Source organism: Notechis scutatus, chromosome 1 (assembly GCF_049901735.1).
Source record: "Notechis scutatus isolate UNSWTSFEM ecotype Mainland chromosome 1, rNotScu1.2, whole genome shotgun sequence".
NCBI classification, from domain to species: domain Eukaryota; kingdom Metazoa; phylum Chordata; class Lepidosauria; order Squamata; family Elapidae; genus Notechis; species Notechis scutatus.
Window position 1 is genome coordinate 279,962,216 of NC_142009.1, and position 16,012 is coordinate 279,978,227.

Below are 16,012 nucleotides of genomic sequence, written 5' to 3' on the forward strand. Positions count from 1 at the left end.
ACTTCTCTACTAGATGGGACTTCAGCATACCCTGCCTTCCTGCTAAAGTAGGTTGGATAAGTGGGGAGAGGCAGACCTTCAAATAACCAGTGCACAAATCACGTAGGGCTTTAAAGTAATAACAAGCACCTTGAATTGCACCCAGAAACAAATCAGCAGCCAATACAACTGCTGCAAAGGAGGTGAGAAGTGCACAAAACTATGTGGGCCACTGCATTTTGAACCAGCTGAAGTTTCTGAATGCTCTTCAAGGCCAGCCCCATATGGAACACATTACAATAGTCCAAACAGGAGTTGATTGGGACACCTGGACTGTGACAAGGGCATATTGATCCAGGAATGGGCCTAAGCCATGAAAGGTCCAGATAATCCGCTTCATCCAGAATCCTCTGGAGCTGCAATGTAACCATCTTCTCAACAATGTTCCCCAGCAAGGCAAAGCTGGAGACAGGATGAAAATTGTCCATCAGGGGATAGAACTAGCAATGGCTTAAGCAGAGGGTGAACAATAGCCTTCTTGAAGGGCTGTGCCACCACTCCCTCATCCAAAGATGAATTTATCATTGCCAGTGCCCACCCACTTGTCACTTTGCAGGAGGCTGTTTCCACCCAGGGATATATCTAAACTCGGTTAGCTCAGATCACATTCACTAGGATCATGTTCACTTCCTCTGGAGCAACAGAGTCAAATCATTCCCAGATAACTGGGCAATACCCCAGGGATCTCCTCTAGACCAGTATGCATGCAAATGTCTACCCAAAAATAAATCCAAGTGACTTTAATTGCCACAAAGTCAGCAAATTCCTCAGTACATACCTGCAGATACAGACCTCTGAATCCTCCTTACCAGGAGGAATTGAATCATCTTAATCCCCTTAATAACCTGTGTGATTATTTGCAGATGCAGTTAGTGTGGAGAAGTATTTCTGCTTCGCTGCCACAAGATAATTTTAATAAAAGCATTTACCCATATTCAATCAAGTTAATACCTTGTCTTCTACCAGCAGCCCTCTAGATGTCTCTTGTTTCATTTAATCCTTTTCAGTTTCTTCTTATACCATAGAGCATGACAAGGTCTACGGATCAGGGGAGGTCATGGGCACAATCTTATCTAAAGCCTCATTCATCCTAAGTCTTGGCAAAGCTGTGCAGCAGATCTTCAGTTATGGTTCCTATCTCCCTGTGAAGCCCATCAGAGTCCATCAGTTGTCCTGGGTGGACTGATCTAATAATTAAAATCAATTACAGATTTAATCATTGCCGTTTATTTAAATAATTAATAGGTTAAAATTGCTCTACTTGATTTTCACTGTAGTATCAAGTAATCAGAAGGTTGTTCTGTAACCAAGTTACAATTTCTAAGAATATCATTTTCTATGTTGCTGAATTATAGAGAAGGATCTTGGCAGAAGAACTTAAACGTACAAGCAAATTAATATGAAATGAATTTATTCCTTCAAGTCTCTCAATTCCAAGATATTTAAAAGTTTAAGGATATAAGGATCTTGAATTTGATCCAGAAGTGAACTGACAGAAGTGAAGACTTTGATATAAACCCACCTTGATATAACTGTACCAAGTCAACATTTTGCACCCTCTAAAATGTTTGAGCAATTTTCAATGGCAGTCCAATGTCTAAACATTACTGTAAATAATGTTGTTCCATTTGGTTCTGATGTTGCTAACTGTTGTTAACCACTACAAACTGAATCAGCATACAAATGTCATTAAAAAAAACATAGTAGCTGCTCCGTTGTATGCATGTCCGATACATATTAGCCTGCTATAAAGATTGAAAATATATAGATAATAATGCCCTCAAGGTGCTTTTTCAAGAGGCAACTAGACTTTCTTATTTTTTATGAGCTGTGGGGTTGCAGTGGTTAGAGTGCAGTACTGCAGGCTACTTCTGCTGCCTGCCGGCTGCCTGCAATTTAGCAGTTCAAATCTCACCAGGCTCAAGGTTGACTCAGCCTTCCATCCTTCTGAGGTGAGTGAAATGAGGACCCAAATTATTGGGGGCAATATGCTGACTCTGTAAACCGCTTAGAGAGGGCTGTAAAGTCCTGTAAAGCAGCATATAAGTCTAAGTGCTATTGCTATTGCTTGTTTCTTCTTTGAAGACATTTCTCATCCAAGAAGCTTCTTCCGTTCTGACAGGATAGTGGGGAATGGAAGGAGCTGAAGAAGCTTCTTGGATGAGAAGTGAAACGTCTTCAAAGAAAAAACAAGGAAGTCCAGTTGCCACCTGAAAAAGCATCTTTGGGACAACCATGAGCTGGATGCTGAGAATCTCTATAGACTTACAGATATATAATGTAAAATTCTTAGTTCAAAACTTTGCTCCACTACGAACTCACTTTTACTTTTTTACAGTCTCTTTTTTTCCCTTTCTTTCTGCAGGAAACATCACCGTGGAAGATTAGTCAGAAAGCCTCTTTTCTTTCTTTGCATCACATGACGTGTCATGCAAAATTAGAAATGTTGATCTCATAACTTTAATGCATGATTAATTAGGTAAGCATAATGGAAGGCACTCACACGGTCCTCCAGTTGCATAGACCCATTATGGAACTTTGCTATGTCAGATTCTACCTTCCGAGGGGAAAAATCACAGGATTCACATATAAGGGCTGTGTAACTCTGGATAAATCCAGTAAATGTTTTCATAACTGCTATCAAGTGAAAGAAGACTCGGAAGTGGTTGGATCACAAGGGCAGAGTTGCGAACATATTGATGAAATCTTCTTTAAACAAACAACTACTGAGAATATTCTCACTGCATTGTACAAGCTAAACGCTGAAAAAGACAGAATCTTGACAACTCTGCTCAGTTCAAGCCACATACTTGGAGTTAAAATGGGAAACCAGGATGGAAAACTACAAGAAGTTTCAGAACATTTGAAATGTAAAGAGGAGAAGCCAGATTGCAAGGATCAGTCAGACTCTTTTTCTGGATCCACACCGAAGTCTAGTCTGAAAAATAAAAAAAGAAGAAAATCTAGCAAACGAAGAGAGAGCATTGAGGAATTCATAAACAAGAATATTAAAAGGAAGATATCTGCAACTTTGGAGCCTCCGGCATTACACTACAAGGGAGCTTTATCGGGAAATGACAGATATCATTTTGATGATTCCTCCAGATTTTTCATGTGTTCTGATGAGAGAAAAGTGGAATACAAAAGTGAATTATCAGATGTGAATAAACCTCCAGAGCTATCAAAGAGAAAACAGTGTTTACTTGAGGACTGTCAGGTATTGGAATCCGATTCAGATCTCTCTGTTTCTTTCTCTGAATATGACAATGTTGTTTTGGGGCACTGTTTTTCACATTCCAGCCATAGTCTGTTGGATGAGATAGAAGGTACCTTTAAAGTGATTCAGCAGAGCAGCCCTTTGCCAAATACTTTCCAAGATAAGTTAGCATCTGAAGAGAGGTGTGATTATAGCCATATTGCAGGGATCTGCCAGGGTGCATCTGAAATTGGAGAGCTTTTAAAAAGACAAGACATAAAAGATACTGCAGGATACAGTCAGGTGTCTTATGCCACCAGTGAAGAAAGCAAAGTGTCAACTGGTTTAGGTGCTACCAGTGAGAAAGGTGATGAAGGAGTTCCTCAACAATCTAAAGCAGAACAAGATTATTCTTTTAAGGAAGCATGTAGCCCAGTGAAAGCAGTCAACAAAACCTTGCAGAAAGTTTTACAGATTGACAGATTAGACGAATCGGCCGAATGGAAGACGTTACAGTGTGCTACAAGCCCATCCATTTGCTCACGTGAAAAAAGAGAAAAAAGAACTGCCCTGCCCCAGAAGAAGAATCACTTGACCTTACACTTGCAGACACCGCCTGAGATGTGTCAGCAGAGAACTAACAATAAGCAGGACGAGAAAAAAACACCCTCTCCATCTTTAGTAGCTATTAGCAATGTTTTTAATCGGTCATATCCTTCATCCAATACACATACACAAATGTCTCCCCTGCCTTCTCCTTTATCCTCAAGTCCACCAAATATGAAGCTACACCACCGAATACTTCCATTGACTGCTCTTGATGTTGAAAATGAATCTGTTGGCCATTGTGCTTCGAGACATTCTTCTTCAGATTTGTCACTGTGCAGTGACTTGGAAGCACAGAGGCATCTCAAGGTTTCTGAAAGTGGAGATCCCGGCTTTTCTACAAGACAACAAGGACTATGTGGAGATACCAGTAAGGAGAACTCTGAAAGAAGCAGTCCTCAGGAAAAAAAGAGTGTTCACTCTCCGCATCAACTGCTTTCAGGTTAGTCCAATTTTACTATAGCTTTAACACCAAGATGAAGCACATCTGCTCAGAACCTTTTTAGCATATTCTCCCAGATTAATTACTGGAGATGAGCAATTAAAAAACAAATGTGTTTCCTTAATAGTACAAGTGACATTCAGCTTATTTAAACTGTTGTAATTCTTTTTTTTCCCCACATTTACTCGGTGAATTTTTCATTTGGGCTGCTATTTCATTTATGTATTTATTTAGTTTACATCCACAACTTCTCTTCAGGTATTCCAATGATGTTGTTTGGGTATATATATATATATATAGATATATAGATAGAGATAGAGATACAGATACAGATATAGATATATATGTATGGTATTCAGTTTTGTTCGGGTATTTTCCCAAGTCATTATAGTTGTGAGTCACAGACAAACACAATACAGAAGCCTGATGATGGCAGATGAGATTCTGCCGAAACGTTGCTACAACTTTAAAAACACAACTATAATGACGTGGGAAAATACCCGAACAAAACTGAATACCATACATGTAAGTACCCACGAAAACTTAAGAAATATATGTATGTGTTGTGGCTCCGGGTTTGGATTCTGCTCCTGTGGCAGATATGAGTTCAAGTGAGGAAGACATGGCAGAGAAATATGAACCGGCATTGCTGAGTGATTGGAATAGTAACCAGGATGAGGAGATGGAGGTAACAAGGGATGACAGACCTGAAATATTAGAGTGGTCAGAACCTTTGATCTCCTCTGGTGCTTTATCTAATCAGCAGCCGGGAATGGATGACAGGGAAGGAAGGAGGGAGTTTTCCAGCGGAGATGAGAATCTGGAAAACTTATGGTTAGACGTTAGGAACAGAAGACGACTAAGGAGACAAACCCAGTTAGAAAGAAAGAGAAGAGCGAGCCAATAATTAGGGTAATTAGCACGTGGCTTAAGTATAAAGGACACAGCTGGCCTGGTGGAATTCGCCAGAAGCAAAGTGACTTATTGAGTGAGGACGTTACAGCAAGAAGCTCTGAGGCTTGAGATTTATTGCCAAGACTGGTTTGCCGGACAGAGTAAAGATTTATGCTGTGGATTGGGATTTCTGCCAGCCGTTATCTTGTGAGACTTTATTCTGTTTGAATTACTTCTGAAACGGCTGCTTTCTGTTTTGCTTGCTTGAATTTGAAGGGGAGTCATAACATGTATGTATGTATGTATGTATGTATGTATGTATGTATGTATGTATGTATATATATTTCCGCTTTACAAAACACAGAAAAATTGAACTACGAAAATGTTTTTAAAAGAAATGGATCCCCAACCAATTCTCAGCTCTATTTAAAATCAGTGTTGTTGATCATATAGTGCAGTGCTTAGGTGGACGTAGAGGGTAGAAGTTATGCAAATAAAAGTGTTGTTCTCCAGTAGTAGCACTTTGAATTGTTTGTACATCATCTTTTTTCAACCTAACAGGTTCCAAATGGATACTATATGTTGGTCAGGAGTTCTCAGACTTTTATTTGTTTAGCCATTCATTTGCTTATTTATTCATTCTATTTATATCCTGCCTTTCTGCTCTGGCATATATTTGTTATCTGAAATTATGTTAAAGCACTGGAAATTTTAAGTAATTATCTGAGCCGTCTAATTTAAAATGAGTGTTCTGGATATGTGTGCATTTCAGGGTAAGTTCCATTCTAATCAAGGAGGCAAGGGCATGAAAAAAGGGAAAGCTTTGATCTTGCAGACCTTGACACATGGATACACAAACACACCAGGTGGATGCGACTGAATGAGAAAATTGGCAGAAGTGTGATTGGCTGCTTGACATTGGGCTATGTTGGCCATTGTCAAAATCAATCTCTTTATAACCTTCACAAACTTGTCCTAGGTCTTTTCCTGAGTATGATTAGCTTCCTAATTTTGCTCTTGAGGTATGCTTTTTTATTTTATTTTTTTCAACTTGTTTTTCTATAGATCGCAATCAACATATGCAGAATCGTAAAATAATGTGAACTTATCACTGTAAGAGCTAACAATAATAGGGCCATTTTGCCTGTTAGTCAGCTTCTTCCTCTTTTGGCTGCCCTGTCTTGTATCTTGTACAACTACTTGCTTGCTTGTGTATCCATTTAACCATTACTCTTTGGGGGATGAGCTTTGAGCCTCCTCTTCTTCTATCTCCTGCCTAGCTGTCATCTGAGTGTTTTTTAGATTTAATGCCTATACCTCATCATTGATCATTGTTGCATGAAGATTATGATCATTCATTCATGTACTCAGAACCAGATAAAGCATGTGGATCTTGCAGACCCAACCCCTTTCTATCTGGATTTTCCAGATGGGTGCAGCTAAATCATATATATTCCTGGTCAACAGCTGAGAAATAATTAGGAACTCACACAAATCACTTTCCACCAACAATTCAATACACAGAGACCCGAGGAAATCCAAGTAGCAACAAAACTAATGACAAAGTACTTATGCTCTCTCTCACTCATGATGGTTCCATGGTTTCTCACACACACACATATAGAGAACATCATCTCCAATTACTCACCTCCTTCTCAAATAGGCTACTAGACACTAGCTAGAAAGATGGAAGTTGGCAAGCCTAGATCCAGGACAACTGAAGAGAGGGCTAGCATCAAGACCCACCCATTTTATCCCCAAAATTCATCATTTTGTTGATTTACAAGCTTGGTAGTTGACAGTGGGATTGGGCAGTGGGTTCTGTGTTCTCAGACCTAGCCTCCATTGTCTGCTTCAGGTGACCTCTCTCCTTTGCTTCCTCAACAACTTTTCTTCTTATCTACCTCCTCAAAGGGATTTATTCAACAAGAGTCTTGGTTTTTCTTCTCTCAACTTACATTTGCTTCATTTTAGATTTTGATAGTTTCATCCTAGTCTCATATAACCATGTATAAAAGTTCAATGTCTGGTCTCCGAAGCACTCACTACTTTTATAGTTTTATTAATTAAGTGGATGGTGTTTACAGAAGAATCTTTCATAAAGTAGTGGAAATTAATTTGCCAAGGAAAGGGGCTATTTGAATGAGTGTGGAGGAAATGCTGCTCTGCTACTGAAGCTGGGCTCTGTTGCCTGCCACCCTGCCTTGGCCCAGCTAGCATTTCACTCCTTTTGTTGTTGCTAGCATGTGAAACTGGATCTTTGATCTCCAAAGAAACAAGCTTAATCAAATGAAGTTCGTCACTTGTCTTGTGATAAGTTCCTATGTGATAGTCTTGGCATAATGAGTTTATAAAACAAAAAAGACCTTTTACTGGCTCTGTGGAAAGCAGACAGCTGATATGATGTCGGTTGATGTGTTCTGAACAAATCCTGTGAGGCAATGTCTCTGGTTTTAGTTTTCAACAAGATATCCTTAAGCAACAGTTGGCATTTTTCCCCTATGTAAAAATGCCTTTCTGATAAAAGCCAATTATGGAAAGGAACAAAAGGAATGAAACTTGAGTAAAACTCAAATCTACAATTTTTCACATAATCACTAAAGAAGTTTATAAATATCCTTTTTGCATTGTTTGAATGTATGAAACATACTTTCGAGGATTGAGTATATTAATCAAAAAAAGCGTAAGAGAGCCAGTTAGCTCTAGTAGTTAAGGTACCATGCTAGAAAATGGGGGACTCTGAGTTCTAGTGCCACCTTAGCCAGAAAAGCCAGCTGGGTAAATTTGAGCCAGTCACTCTTTCTCAGTTCAACCCGCCTCACAGGGTTGTTGGGGCGGAGGAATAAGAGGAGGAAAATGTGTTGGATATGTTCGCCACCTTGAGTTATTTGTCCAAATAATAAAGGTTGTCAAGGTTCCAAGTAATGTGTCCCCGGAATAAAAGTCCAAGGCATCCATCTTTCTTCAAAGTCTGTTTATTAGGAACATATCAAATTGTCATGGTCTTGGTACAATTCCAACTCTGGCCAGACTTCGGAATTACATCCAGTAAAATGACACTTCCCCCCATAGTCACAATCTCCAATCAGTTCACAGTCCATCAGTCCAATGACTCCAAACTCCACTGTCCTCCAGCTGAAGGCACCATGTCATTCCCATGGGAAGGAATGCCACCTAGTCATAACATTCCCCCCTCTTCTCTACAACTCCCTTTCCTGCGGCTAGAATGTGGAGAACCTGAAGCACTATTAAATTCCTTTGCAGAAAAGCTAAAGAAAGCTAAGAAAAGAATAGACAGAAAAGAATAAACAACGGCTGCAGTAAAATATGGCTACGCACATGTCAGCTTCAGGGTTGACCAAGGTTGGATACAAATAAATAAATAAAATGTCATATAACTAATAAAATAGAACCTAAATTGACCTAAATTAATTCTAAATTAATGATGATACTATCTTAAACCAACTAGACTAAATTTCTGATACATTCTAAAACCATGAGTTCATTCAAAGATCCTGAGAAACAACTTCATGTAATAAATGTTTTGGTGAACGCTCCAAGAATTCAATTATGTCTTTGATGGGCAATGATGATCTGATAGAGTAGTTTAAAATCAGCAACATTTATAATGGGAGTCTTGATTGCTAGTCATTCTCAAGACCAAAGGCTGTATAAGAAAAGAAAGAATCCATGAAGCTTCAAATCAGGTGAAGAAAAACATCATATGAACTTGAATATTCTGCTTTTAGGCCTATAGCCACAGGGTTTTAAAGACAGAACTAGACTCCAAAGTAATCCAAGATAAAACTCCTAGCATTGTTTGGATTTACAAGAATTCCTTTCAATCCATGGTGGTGTTAGATAGCTAGGGGATTATGTCATTTACTTCACAATTTGTGGCTGGGTGTGTCTTCCATGGCAACTATAATGTGACTATGCTAATCTCTTATGGCTATTCTATGTGCTCTCAACAGGTCTAAAAGGCCATTGGGCTGCTTATCTATCTAAAATTTATACTGCTTGTCTTTCCCTTTGTTTCATTTATTAGAAGCCCATCTTTTTTTGGTCTCTCAATAAGTTTTGCTTTTTAGACATAGTTCTAGCCTAGCAATCAATTGCCATTGGAATATTTTCTGTATAGGCAAAGTGTTTATTCTAACAATTGTTGTAATTCTGGTAATTGAAGTCCACACATCTTAAAAGTAGCAGAGGTTAGAAACACTGTTCTAATTTGTGGAGGATTTATTATTATTTTGCCGAGTTTTACATTCACATTATGTTTTATGTAATATAATTTTAAAATAGCTGCTTTCTAATTGTTAGAGCAGGTTCTTGGTGATGCTAATGTGATTTTGTCAATCCTTTAAAGAAGGGAATCACCACAATGACCATTGGAATTCTCATTTATTTGTTATTTATTATTATACTAACCAAATATTGAAAGCTTGACAGAGTTTCTCTTTCCTTGCTCCTATAAAAAAAGAAATCAAGACAAGTCAGTAGCCTTCTCACTCCCTATTTTATTTCATAAGCTGATGCATATTAACCATCTTCTAGGTAGAGATTTCACTTTTTAAAAAATTTACAGTAATAAGAATTGGTTCTTGGTTTCCAGTAACAAAACACTCAGTTTCCTTTTAGAGTATATACACAGGAACCATGGCTTCTGCAGGAGCGAGTCAAAACAATCAAGATGTATTTATTTATTTGATTTGTCAATTGCTTACAATATAATAGGTATAAGTATAGGAATACAACAAATAGATATGAATAAATGGGGACAATAGGACAGGGACGGTAGGCATGATTATGCACTTATGCAGGCTCCTTACACCCCTTAAGATGGCAGACAGAGCGCCACAATCCAAATTCCACTGCTTTTATATGTGCATTGACATTACAGGAACATACAAAATATGTTAGATGGAGATGCTGCATCTGTCATCTTGCTGATTTTGACCCCTTACCCTACCACATCAAAGGAGTAACATCAGAAACCACTTTCCATTGTCATTTGTTTTTTAAAAAACAATTGCAAAAAAAGGAAGCTTGTAAATTAAAATGTCACAATAAAATATGATTGCATGGAAGAAGAGAAACAGATGTCTAATGCTGAAGAACAAAGGGAATATGTTTTCATTCATCTGCATTTATTTAAAATCATATTCAAACATTTGTTTAAATATTTTGATTAAGTTTAGGAAAATTTCTTTTGTGCAAAATTTCAGAGTGAAATAGTGCATACTTCTCTACTATTCATTAAAAAAGCTGGAATCTTTTTTTCATCTTACTTATTAAGAGTTAAGGTGACTCCTAAAGGATCTCTTTTTTTTCAGGTTCACGGGCACTCTTGAATTAGAAGAGAAGTGCTAGCTCGGAAGCACTTTTGACCAAGTTCTGCTTTGCATTGTATAGCGTGCAGTGCACATTTTTCATTTTCAAAGCCTAGGAAAAGCACTAGGAAAAGGAACAAAGTTAGGCTTTTTGTATTAATTATGTAAACCACAGGATTATCAGACTCCTCGTGGATTCCTTGGGCTCTGTCTGTATTGAAGAACATGAAATATGTTGGGTTGCAAATGTTCAAAAACAGTTTGTGCCATCTGGGTTCTTTAGTTCCACTAAAGGAAATTTTATGATCATATCCATACCCTGAAGTCAGTGGACCAGAGTGTGTGGAACACATCCTGGAATAAAGTCTTTAAAAAGAAAAAGAAAATGGCTTCTAGTAGATGTGCATAATATTGCATTTTTCAGTGCTTAGATCTGTCTTTCTCCATCTCATGCCTATAGCCCTGTCTAAATATATTGGAATCATAGATGCACAATTCTTAACACAAATAGATAACACAAACTGAACCGATCAGTTCAGCACAGATTCAGATGTTTTCCAAATTAAAATTGATCATCAAATTATTTTTGAACTGTTTTGCTTTGATGTCACTTTGAATTACTAGTTTAGATTGCTATACAGAATACAGATACTCATAAATACGCTATGGTTTTCTGCTGAGTTTCTGTGATTGTTAGAGTTCCATGCATAGTACATTTACTATGCTGACAAATAAAACACTGGTACAAATGATTAAGTGGAATCCCACTTACATTTTTGTATCATTTCGGTGAAAGATTTACTGAGATGAATGTTTGGTATTACGATAGATTTTTTTTAGTCCTTGAACTTCCAGTGGTGACCACTATGCTTCTCTTGGGTGTAATAATATAATAGCTAGCACATGGAGAGCGTGAACTAACTGACAAAACTATTTGAAGAGGTCAGAACAAGCTGATTTGGCAGAAGGTTAATTTAAAATTTTAGAAGGTGATTTAGTTGTGCCATAATTTGCTAATGACTATAATTGTGAATAAATGTGAAACATTGTTCTTCAGTGTTCTGGAGAAGCAACCTTGACCGTTTCTTCATTGAGACAATGACTAATGGCAGTCGCTCTAGAATAATGGAGATAAGGATGAAAGATCCTGTAAGGCACAAATCTTCCCTATTCCAAATTTTTTCTCTATTTCATGCCATCTATTAGGGCATGTTGGAGTGATATAAACAACTGTGAAGCATTGTGATGCAAGCTGTGCCTCTTTTATACATGCATAGTGATGTTACCTCCAGAGCTCTGGTAGTGATGCTATAACTATGCTTTCATTATTTTTGGGATGTTGTTGAATGAAAATATTATATGATAACAATCAAGTGGATGATCTAATCTACTCCCAACACCTCCCCAGTATTTTGCCTCATTGTAATTTCCTTTAATCTGTTAATACTATATAAATAATCATAACTTCAGTTGTTTGAAAACAGTTGGGATGGGTCAGATAAACAGATAACAGATAATCAGAGTTGGAAAGGACCTTGTAGGTCATCTAGTCCAACCCCCCACCCAAGCGGGAGACCCTACACCATTTCTGACAAATGACAGTCCAATCTCTTCTTGAAAGTCTCAAGTGATAATGTTCCCACAACTTCCCAGATCAGATTGCAAAAAAACAGGGCATTCTTTAATATACAAAACAGTTTTCAATATTCAGGGGCTTCCCTCTATCTATACACAACTAAAACTCTCCTATTTGTCACTTTCAATTAGGCAAAACATGGGACAACAACTTTTGAATAAAAGTACCTTAAATGGGCTAATTTAAAGAATGTGTCCAGAATCCAGGACCTATTATTCCTATTGGACTGAAATTTGGCAAAGATGTGGCTGCTTCATTTTTCTATGTCCCATCATACAGATTCTTTAAAAAAATCAATATAAAAAAATATCCAGGTCCCTTTCTTGTCTATCGTTTGTATTTCCCTTTTGAATTTGAATTTTTTAAAAAACATAAGCCGATTTCTCTTCTAGATCTAGTAAAGAATCCTTTTCCAAGTCATTCTTTTGGCCTATCATTTATAAATCCATTTTTGATACCATCTCTATCCTGCCTGATAAATGTTGTTCTCTGCCATTTCTTCAATAATGTATTTTGAACATAGTCTATCTATTGAAGCAAACATCTTTATTAACATTGTTGATATTGTGGCTACTAATTTCAGAGCCCGTTCTTTAAAAATCTCCTTCAATATTTTCATTGTTGTAACTTTTGCATCGTTTTGGAGGGTTACGTTTTTTCCTCTGTCTAGACCCCTCTGGTGTCCAGTTTTTTAAATCATGAAGTTACATATCTGTTTTGTCTTACAAAATCAAAACCAGATCTATTTTCCTGAGAAGCTGTTTTCTTTATAATTAATTCCAAAATCTTCTTATAAATGTTCCAATATTCCAAGTACATCTGGACCCTTGGTCCATTTATAGCTTTCTAAAATAAAAATCTTAGCTTTCTGCTATTTATTTCAGATTTTTTAAATTCATAGGATTATAATTAATGTTTTCTTTCATTCAGGATTAAAGGCACTCTCAAAGGGCATTTTCAAACTTGTCACTCTAATAGCTTAAAAGTAGTTAATGAACAATTTCCTAAAGCAATTAGCAAGTGAAGGTTAGCAAAGGTAGTGCCCTTTAAAAGGTTCCAAACATGGTTAGGAACAAAATGGCTATTCCCATCATCTCTAGTACTCAAATCCATGGGAAACTACTGTCCTGCAATCACCTTGGGTGGAGTAGCCATCCAGGACACACGAAGGCACTCTCCAAACCTCTCCTTACCTATAGATATTCCCCAAAAACAGTGTACTTACTATCTCTTCATTCTTTGCCACTTTTGCAGAAATGTCTTCAGTCTGTCATTCAGGAATCCATCAAACTATACTTTAGTCATTTAGAGGGAATAGCTCATGATACCTTATTTTTATGGTGGCTGTATCTTTAAATAATTCCTGGAGTTAATCTATTTATTTGTCAGTAACAACTGACCAGGGGTGGGATTCTATTGGTTTGGACGGGTTGTATAGAACCGGTTGTTATGATTCTGCACCCTTCGGAGAACTGGCAAATCATATCCCTGGCTGGCCCTGCCCCTCTCTGCCCACCCTTCCACTCCCCATCTAGTCAGTCCTTATCATGCATGTGCGACATCGTGCACATGCCCGACATCGCTGACTGTGTTCTCCCCTGCCCAGTCGCTCCTCATGGTATTTCTTCCCCCCGCCCTTGCGACGATCAGCTGTTCTGATGATCAGCTGTGCCGGGATCCCCCTCGCTGTCTTACTGCTTTGCCCAGGAAGCTTCCCCAAGGCCCAAAAGGCAAAAAAGGTCATGTGGGGGGTGCTGCCCCCCCCTACACACTCCCTTTTTTGCTTTCCTGGACCCCAAGGAAGCTTCCTGGGAGCAAAAAGGTCTCTCAGGAGGCTTGCCTGAGACCCAGGAGGTCAAAAAATGGAGTGTAGGGGGAATGCTGTGCCCCTCCCCCATGCTCTGCTTTTTGACTCCCTGGGCCCCAGGGAAGCCTTCTGAGAGCAAAAATGCACTCCCAGGAGACTTGCCTGAAGCTCAGGAGGCCCAAAAATGGAGCAGGAGAGTGATGTGCGCTGCCCCATGCTCCATTTTTTGCCCCCGGGAAGCCTTCTGGGGGCAAAAATGCCTCCCATGCTTGCCTGAGGCCCAGGAGGCCCAGGAGGCAAAAAGACCAGAGGGGGGAATGCTGCTGAAAAAAAGTCACGCCCACCCAGTCACATGGCCACATCCACCTATCCACGCCCACAGAACCAGTTGTTCAAAAATTTGAATCCCACCCCTGCCACTGACTATATTTCTAATAATAACCATCTATAGCAGGACTGCCAAACTCACATCGTCACGTGATGTATCACAATTTTTTTACCCTCACTAAACCGGGCATGGATGAGGCCAGCATGTAACACATCTGGCCCATGGGCCGCAAGTTTGACGACCCTGAGAATTCTGTGCTACAGTCAATATCAATAAAGTACATTTTCAGTTTCTAGAAAAACATTCTGTTGAGGTTTTTTCAGTAATAATCTAGCTATTTTATTATAGGCACAATCATATGACCCAAAGAATCACAGATGTTCATCTCTCAAATATATAAGAAAACTTAAGTTTGCTTCCTGTAGCATCATGCATATTTTAAACTGCTAATGATAGGTTGTCAGAAAGATGAAAAAAAAAAAACCTTCTCCTTTGGTTTCAAGCGGGAGAGGAAACATATTTAATTGCAACACTTACTTTTACCAGAACTTTATCTCATACATTGTTTTTAATGCTTATTCATACATAGAACTGTGTTGTTTTTACCACTTTTCCTACTCAAGCACAAATCTTTCACAAAATGCAGTCTGCCTAATCCTTCTTCTCTGTTAGTGAAATTCATAGAATCCATACATCCCTTATGTTGACAGATTTTGTGATTCTAAACATGACATTATGTTTTTCTGTGTTGCTGTTGCCTTTTACGCATGACATTGTTGCACCCTTCAAACTGTAGAGGGCACCAGATCTTTTTTTAAAAAATTCTTAGGATGATAACCTACCTTGTCTTTTTTTTTTTTTAATGACATTTTAATGACAAAAGAAAAAAAATAGAAACTAAAATCAAGCAGGGCTGGAGCATATATATTTTTTTGTCTGAAAATTCAGCCTTTGGTATAGCTGGTCAAAGTCTAGGAAAATATTTCATTAGAAGATACTGAAATTGTACATAGGAGCAGCTATGTCTGCCTTTTCTTAAATTGCAGCAAAATACAATTATTTTAAAGCATGTGAAAAGTTCTGCTGGATCAGCTCAAAGGCTTCTCTAGTTTAGCATTTTTCTTCCCTTAATGGACAACCACATGCCCGTGGGAAATCCACAAGAAGGACACTGGGAACTTACTGCAGGTGGGTGTTTCATGCATATGCTTAAATCAGTTCATGCTGTCCTTGAGCCACGTGTCACAAATGATGCTATGTACTAATTGAGTTCAGTGCTGATTCAAGGAAAATGTTTCCTTTGCTATTGGTAGCCACATCAGCTGTTTATCTGGGGCCATATAATAAAAGCATCACAACAGATCAATGAACAATGAGATGGATTCCAAAATCAAATGACTGCAGTGAATAGGCTTGGGAAACAGCATCTAGAAATTGACCAAAGCTATGTTATCATTAATGCTCAGTTGGGATTTTTATCCCTGGTTTATTGAACAAGTTTATTGCTGAATTGTATATTATGCTAAGCCAAAAAGCAAGCAAACACTCTGTTGCATAACATTATGTAAGTAATGTTTATATTTGGAGTACTAAATTATATATTAAATATTCAAGAGTAACTTGAATAACACTTGTAATCAACTGTAGACTTTTTGCATTTACAATTATTGCTTTTTCTTAATTTTTGTCAAAAAGGCCTTCACTGTGGTCACTTTTTCACTATTGTATTAT

General features: G+C 38.1%; 1 protein-coding gene across 3 annotated transcripts in view; it reads left to right on the top strand.

Annotated features, from left to right (window-relative positions):
* Positions 1–16,012, top strand: part of FMN1 (formin 1) — a 144,885-nt gene that overhangs the window by 10,738 nt on the left and 118,135 nt on the right. For all 3 annotated transcript variants that reach the window (XM_087951733.1, XM_087951734.1, XM_087951732.1), the window contains exon 2: positions 2,405–4,283. In XM_087951733.1, coding sequence (XP_087807859.1) covers positions 2,528–4,283 — 1,756 coding nt within the window. In that variant the 5' untranslated portion in view covers positions 2,405–2,527. The remainder of the gene's footprint in view (positions 1–2,404; positions 4,284–16,012) is intronic.